Raw genomic sequence first — 7650 nt, forward strand, 5'->3', positions numbered from 1 at the left:
GGGCTAACCCCACCCGCTCCCCCAGCCCCTCCTCGGAGCCGAGAACTTTTGGCTGAAGAATGTTGGGCTGAGCTACTCCCACCGCTCGCGGTCCCCTCTCGGCGCAGGGCCCTCCCCCTGATTCGGATGAGGCTGTACCTTTTCTCCTCTCCTCAGGAGTGAGGGCTTTAGTCCCTTCTTTTCTGCCCAGATCTCCACTAAACAAAGGAGCTCTGGGCACATCACCAGCTCCAGGACACAAAGGTATTTAACCACTTTCCGCCTCACCCCGGAGCTGCAGAGCTGATTTCTTTCTCTTTATCCATTCCTTTCTCTGTTTGATTGTGTCTTGCACATTTTTTTTTTTTTAATTGATTTAATTTGCACACCCACAGGCTTGGCTTGGAAATGTTTTCCTGCTTCCTTCCCAACCGGTTTAAAATCTGATTTTTGGGGGTTGATTCTCTCATTGCTTTCTCAGTGTCTTTCTTACAAGTGGGGTTTGCTGCAATTTCTCAGCGCTGCAAAGAACTTTTGGAGGCTTTTATTCCATTGAAGCTGTGACTCGCTCGCGGGTGTAAATGACTTTTCCATGCCTGTGCGAGCACTCCGGGAATGTCCCGTGTATCGATCATTTGTCAGGCTCTTCATCCCCCCGCGGGGACGGGGATGCAGCTGGAATTCCTTCGCTTTAAATCGCTGGAGTGCAAAACTTTTTGTTCATTTTTTGCCACTTTTTCCCCCCCCCATGTGCCCCGTTCCTCGGGAGCTGCGGGACAGGGAACACTCTGCCTTTTGTGTGGCTGCAGATAAGCGGAGCCCGCGGAGCCGAGCCGGAGCTCTGGGGGCTGCAGGAAGGGCACTTTTCTTTGTCTCCCAGCCCTGCCTTTCCCCTTCCCACTCTCCTCATTCACTGCATTTGAAACCTTAGAGCCTGAAAAATTCCTGCCCTCAAGAGCTGAGACATTCCCAGCTGGGACACTGGGAGCAGCGAGGGAAACTGAACTTCTAATTATTTTAAATTATTTTTAAATAATCTTTAGGGTTTTTTCCTGGTTTTTTTGGGGTTTTGATTTTGGTTTTTTTTGGTCAGACACATTTTCTGTCCTGTCTGGGCTGATTCTCGAGGCTGGGCTGGCCCGGGAAAGCTGCAGTGGGAGAGCAGGGGGGACAGTCAGGGGTGGCTCGGGGGCCTCTCCTTCCCCACCCGGGGCCTCTCGCAGCACAGATTGCTCCCACTCCGGGGCACATCCAGGAGGATTCCTCACTCCTGGAACACCAAATTTTGGGGGTCTTGAGGTGAGAGCTGCATCCTGAGCCGCTGCTGGCCGGGAGGAGGAGGAAGGATGGGCTCTGCACAGGCAGAGCTGGGGGATTTGGGATTGGGGGCCCTGCGGATGGGAGGAGGGGGTGCAGACTGTGGGGTGGGATCCTTTTTAGAGCCTTTCCCTTGGGATTTCTCACCTCCTTCCCCCTGATCCCAGCCTTGTCCCCCTGCCTGCTCCCCAGCCCCCCGGGACCACCCACCCTGTCCCAGGGGCCATCCCCAGGACACCCCGATGTCCCCGGTGCCCCAGGGGGTCAGTGCCGAGCCAGAGGCTGTCCCCATCCCAGGGCAGTTGTCCCCTCAGCCGTGGATGAGCTGGGAGGTTGTTTTCCAGCAGCTGAACTCCTGCAATCCCACGGAGCGCAGCAGAGCTGTGGGATGATGGTCCATGAGCAGGATCTGCTCTTTCTTGAAGTTCTCCTCTTGCCTGGAGGACTTTGGTGGCTCTTTGTTTCACCATCAGGAAAATAAATGTGAGGCAGAACCACAACTCTTGGACATCTCTTGGTTTCCAGCTCTTGGGAAAGAAAGATCTGGCAATGCAGTGGTGGGGAATGGCAGTGGGAACACCGGGTGGGATTGTCTGGCCCCCTGGATCAGCTCCAGGAAGGGCTGCCTGGGGTGAGCAGTGACTTCAAAAATGGGAAAGTCCTTAAAAATGTCTCTTTCCCCCTCTTTTCCTTCCAGAAAGGGAACTCCAGGACGGCTCCTTGACACCCAGGGGCTGCTGCCAGAATCCATCCTCCTCCAAGAGCAGCAGGGACCCTGCAGCTGGACAAAGCTCTCGGGGGACTCTCGGAATTGGGGCCACCATGGGGGATTTGTGGCTGGCCAGGCTCCTGCTGGGCTGCACGGCCGTGCTGGTGGTGGCACCAGCCCGAGGACAGTATGAGGGGGACTTGCAGACAGACAGATTTGCAGCCTACGAGGAGAGACCCCCAAACAGAGTGAGGAGAAGGGGCCAGGACTCCCTGCGAGGGTGAGTTTGAGCTCTGTCTCTTTGATAAAGCAGATTTGGGGTTGTTATCACAGCACATGGAGCTGGGCTGGCAGGATTGCCATTCCCTGAGCTTGGGAAGGAGTTGGATCTGCAGCAGGGAAGCTGCTGGCACAGGGAACAGCCAGGCAGGATCCCATGGGAGCAGTGCTGGGCACTGAGCTCCTTTTGGGGTCACAGCGCCTCGGGCTCACCTGCAGGGACTGAAGAGCCCCCACACCCACCCGGTGGGTGGGTTTGTCTTCCCTGGGAGGGTGGGCACAGATTTCCCAGAGAAGCTGTGGATTTCCCATCCCTGGCAGTGTCCCAGGCCAGGCTGGATGGGGCTTGGAGCAGCCTGGGACAGTGGAAGGTGTCCCTGCAGGGGTGGCACTGGATGGGCTTTAAGGTCCCTTCCAACCCAAGCCATTCCATGACCTGCAGTGGTGGCTCTGCCTGTTCTTCCCACGTCACCTGTGGGATGTCGTTACCCCGGGATTTGCCCCTGGAGTCCCTCTGGCTCTGCTCCCAGGTGCTGTGGCTGTGCTGGGAGGGTTTTGCCCCTGGGTGCTGCTTTGCTCTGGGAAGGGGCCGCACTCAGTCCCTTGGGGCGGCTCCTGCTCACTCCCAGATCCGTGCGAGACCGGAGCCGTTTTCCACCTGAGGAGGGAGTCAGGGCCCAGCAGGAGAGCCCCGGGCTGAGCTCGGCTCTGCTGCTCTAAGATGGTTCCTGGCCCGCGCTGATCCTGGGTTATTTTAAGTGCGTCTGGCTGCAGCTCCTGGGAGCGTTCCCGTGTCAGTGGGCAGGAGCAGAGCGGGATCCACGCGCGGGGCCGGGCTGTGCCAGAGGCTGGGAAATGCTGGAATGCTGCTGGAATGGAGGGAGTGCTCTGCTCCCAGCCCAGCCAGGCCAAAGGGTTGCAGCTGGAGCCCTGGGGATGGAGGCAGCTCCTCCTGGAATTCCAGCCTGCGTGGCCTCGCCTCCTGCTACTATGCCCTTGGAAAAGAGGGACAACGACTGCCCAGGGATTTGGGCTTTTCAAACTCCCCATGTGCATCCCCTGGGATGACCCCTATGGGATTCTGCCCTGCTCATCCTTCAGATAAAACATCCCAAATCAGACAAAACATCCCAGATCTTTGTAGGGTTGGAGTGGATGATCTCCAGAGGCCCCTTCCAACCCCACCCATTCCAGGCGGCTGTGATTAACGGGAATGAAGCTGCTTCTTGAGAAAACCTCTCTCCTCCAGCATTCCCAGCATTCCCACCTTCTCCTCAGTCCCTTCCCCTCCGTGGAAGCCAGGCTTGGCTCAAGGCACCCAATTTCTTCATTCCCAACCCCAGCTCTGGGTTTTCCATCTCCCTCTGGCCCTCCCTCACCCTGGGATGATGCTCTGCCACATCCACACGCTCCCATTGATCCTGGGGCTGTGTGGCTGATTCCTGGCTCTCAGAAAGGATTGGAAGGCATTGATGTGGGCATGGATAACAGGAGGAAAAGGGAGGGCAGAGAAGGAAATAAATATTCCCATTGTTCCCAGCACCCAAAGGAAAAGGCCACTGGTGTCCAGTGGTCTTGGAGCACTCAGGGACTGGAGTGACCAGATCCAGTTGCAAAAATTCCTTACAGTCAAATCCCTTTGACTCCTGGGCAGGCTGAGAAGCCCAAATCCCAAGGGCCCTTAAAAACGAAGGGCAGGTTCTCGAGTGAGAAATGGCTCCTGCGACCCCTCCTGCACCTCAAACCCTCACTCAGGGCGGCAACCCCAGACTTGGCTCCGTTCCCCGTGGCTCCGGAGGGCTGGGATCACCCTGCTCCCTCCTTTCCCCTCCTGCCCCCGGCGCCCCTGCCGCGGGGAGCGGACGCTGGAGCACTCAGGGACTGGAGTGACCAGATCCAGTTGCAAAAATTCCTTACAGTCAAATCCCCTTTGACCCTGGGCAGGCTGAGAAGCCCAAATCCCAAGGGCCCTTAAAAACGAAGGGCAGGTTCTCGAGTGAGAGAAATGGCTCCTGCGACCCCTCCTGCACCTCAAACCCTCACTCAGGGCGGCAACCCCAGACTTGGCTCCGTTCCCGGTGGCTCCGGAGGGCTGGGATCACCCTGCTCCCTCCTTTCCCCTCCTGCCCCTGGAGCCGCTGCTGCAGGAAGAGAACGCCCCTGGGACAAGCACGAGGAAATCTGTGCAGCTGGAACTGGAGCCCACTGAGGGATCATTGTTCCCCTGGCCCTGGGCAGAGCAGGGCTGCTCCCGGGGACGGATTCCTGGTGGGCAGCACAGGGGGAGCTGCCAGGGCTGGAACTGCTGCCTCAAGGGTTCCCAGGCTCCCTGTGGGGTGACCCTGGCCATGCCCTGGATTTGTGTCCAAATCTCTCCTTCCCAGCCCTTCAGCTGGAAATCTCCCTCGTTGAAACCCCTTTTCCAGGCAGAGAACCCCAGTGGGATGAGAACTGGGACGTGTTTTAAATAAAGTCCTACTGGGCTTGGACAGCAGCTGCAGATGTCACCAGCCAGCTCCTGCAGAGCCAAAAATCCCAGGGATTCTCCTGTGGATTCCCCAAAATGGTGCTGATCCCTTGTCCTTGAAACAATTCTGGAGAGCTGCCATTGTGGATCAGCGTTGGGAGGTTGGACTTTATGATCTCAGAGGTTGTTTCCAAATTTAATAATTCTGGGATCATCCCTGGCCCGGCTTCTGCTGCTTTGAGGCCTCAGGATCCTTTGGTGCTGTGGAGTTTCCCTTTGGGCAAAGCAGGTCAGTCCCAATTCCAGGTTTGGTTCTCTCAGAGTGGCCAAAGGAATGAACCAAGGGGGGATTTTCTCGGCACAGCTTGAAATGCAAATAAAGGTTGGGTCAGCTGTTTAAATTTGGAGTTGTTTCACAGTGTGGGCACGTGGGTGACCTTGACAACTGCATTTTGTGGAATTATCTCTTCTCCAAAGCCACACAGGGAACATTTAATCCCATTTATCCATGGTGTCCATTTAACAGCTCAGGACACCACTGCAAATATTTGCTTTGGCTTTGCCTTCACAGACCCCCAGCTTTCCCTTTCAGGGAGATAAACCAGTTTCAGTCTGGGATCTCTGCTGGTCTGAGCCTTCCCTTGGCTCCAAGGCTTGCAGGAAGGAATTTGGATGGAACTGGAATTAAAATCCAGCTGAGCTCAGCTGTGTCCCATGGGCTGGACTGGTACAGTCCCTGGGCACCAGCCCAGGCACTGCCTTGGACACTTAGGTTGCTGTGAGAGGGTCCAAAAATTTGGATGTTGGGTCTGGATGGAGGAAAATGGAGAAATGTTGAGGATTTGCTGTTGGATTTAGGGGTGGAGCAGTGCAGAGTCCTGAGTTTTCTCCTGTGGGGAAACCTTCCCCGGCTTCCTGTACTGGCTGCAGCTCTGGTTATTTGTCTCCTGAAATAATTTGTTTCCCAATGCGAGTTAATCAGAGTTTTCCTTTCCCACACCTTTTATTCCAGCTTCCAAAGCCTTTTACAGTGTTTTCCTGCCATTCCTGGGGCATTTTATCCATGGCAGAAGTGTTTTCCCTCCCCAAAAGCCCGGTGAGGGACAGACACATCCAAGGACTCAAGGCACAGCCACCAACCCCAACAAGATCGGGATTTTCCCCTTCCCTTTGGGCATTTTTTTGCTCCCTCCTGCTGGGTTAATGGTTGGGATGATCCCTGAGGTGTTTTCCAGCCCCAGTGATCCTGGGATTTATCCTTGTCTGTGCCTCCCTTTCTCCCTCCATCTCCAAATCCTGTCATTTCCCACATGGGACAAGAAAACGGAGCCACACCAGAAGTTCAGAGAGAGAAATGGAACTCAGGTGACTTTTTAGGGAGGTTTTTACACTCTGGAAGATAAAAATGCCCAAACATTGGTTCAGTTTCTCTTAATTATCATCCACAAGTGGCACAAACCAATTCCTGTGGGTTTTGTAGAATCCCAGAGTGGTTTGGCTTGGAAGGACCTCAAAGATCACCCAGAATCCACGGAAACCATGGGACTGGGAGGGAGGAGCTGCTCCCAGTGACTCTGGGTGCCCAACACGAGCTGTCCCTGCTCAAGGGCACTTGGAGAGGCCTTGGAAAGAGGCTCCAGCAGTTCAGGCCAAAGGCTGGATGTGTTTCTGCTGGAATTACATTTATATGGAGCTCATTCCCATCCCAGCCTCCTTCAATAAAGGGGAAGTATGAAATAAATGCAAAGCAGGGATTAAATGCAAAATAAACAAGCCTCTTATGCAGCCCGGCTTTCCCAAACAACAATTAATAAACGGATGGGGAGCCGTAAACCACAGCCCAAGCCCGGCTTTAATCTGGCCTTAAACTCATTAAAGGAGAGACAATTTCAAATGAGCCTCTCCTGAAGGGCCCAGCCCTGGCAAATCCCGTTCTGAGGCAGCACTGGAATGGGATTATTTTTTTAATGAACTCTTGAACAGTTTCCAGGAGCAGGAAAACAAAGAGAGAGCAGGGATGATTAGGCTGGGCCGTGCTGGCACTGCCATTTGCTGGGACCTCAGCGCTGCCTGTTTGTCCCGGGAAGAATAAAGGCCTGACTTCAAACACAACTCGTTATGTCAAGCCCATTAATTATGAGCTGGCCCCTGCAAGTGAGAAGATGGATGGGGAGAGCACGTTGGGATGTTTGTGGGACCCTGCCCTGGCCCGGGCTGAGGGCAGCACACAGAGGTGGCCAAATTCATTGTGGGGAAAAGGGAACGGGAGCAGCTTCCAGCGGATTTTTGACACCTCCTCATTTTCCACTGGGGAACGGAGAGGGAAATGTTGGAGCTGCAGAACAGGAGCTGAGGGATGCAGGGGGATTCTCCATCCCCTCCCTGAGCTGGGATGCAAAGGAGGGGGAAAGCCACGGGCTGGGATTTGGGGCCACAGGACACAAATGAGCCTGGAGCTGACTCTGGGGTGATGTTACAGATCAAGGCTGGAGCTCCACCACCTCTGACTGTCCTCAGAGAGGGGCACAGGTGAGTTCCAGCAGCATTTCCATCCAGGTCCATCCCTGACCTTGCAGTTCCACCAGAATCTTAGGAATTAAAAAGGTTTCAAACCCACTGGAGGTGGCACTTGGGGACATGCTGGTGACTGTGGGGGTGGCGCTGGCTGATGATCTCAAAGGTCCTTTCCAGCCTCAACAATTCCATGATTCTCTGAACCAAGGTGCTCCTCAGAGGCACCTGAAGCTGAAATTTCCCAATTTTTAACTCAGTCCTGGATTTCAGGGAGCCAGATCCCCTCGTTGGGAGGGGAAATGAGCTTTAACTACAATGATTTAAACACTTCAAAAACCAAACCAGTGAAAAGAGCCCCAAATTTCCTTCAGTAAAGGTGCAACTG

General features: G+C 54.8%; 1 protein-coding gene across 1 annotated transcript in view; it reads left to right on the top strand.

Moving 5' to 3' along the window:
* Positions 1-64: 64 nt before the first annotated feature.
* The window catches only part of FBN3 (fibrillin 3), a 67370-nt gene continuing 59784 nt past the window's right edge, over positions 65-7650 (top strand). Inside the window, exons 1-2 of the mRNA XM_017742465.1 lie at positions 65-243; positions 1994-2285. Of these exons, the coding sequence (XP_017597954.1) occupies positions 2119-2285 (167 nt within the window). The 5' untranslated portion in view covers positions 65-243; positions 1994-2118. The remainder of the gene's footprint in view (positions 244-1993; positions 2286-7650) is intronic.

Source organism: Corvus brachyrhynchos, unplaced genomic scaffold (assembly GCF_000691975.1).
Source record: "Corvus brachyrhynchos isolate BGI_N302 unplaced genomic scaffold, ASM69197v1 scaffold158, whole genome shotgun sequence".
NCBI classification, from domain to species: Eukaryota; Metazoa; Chordata; class Aves; order Passeriformes; family Corvidae; genus Corvus; species Corvus brachyrhynchos.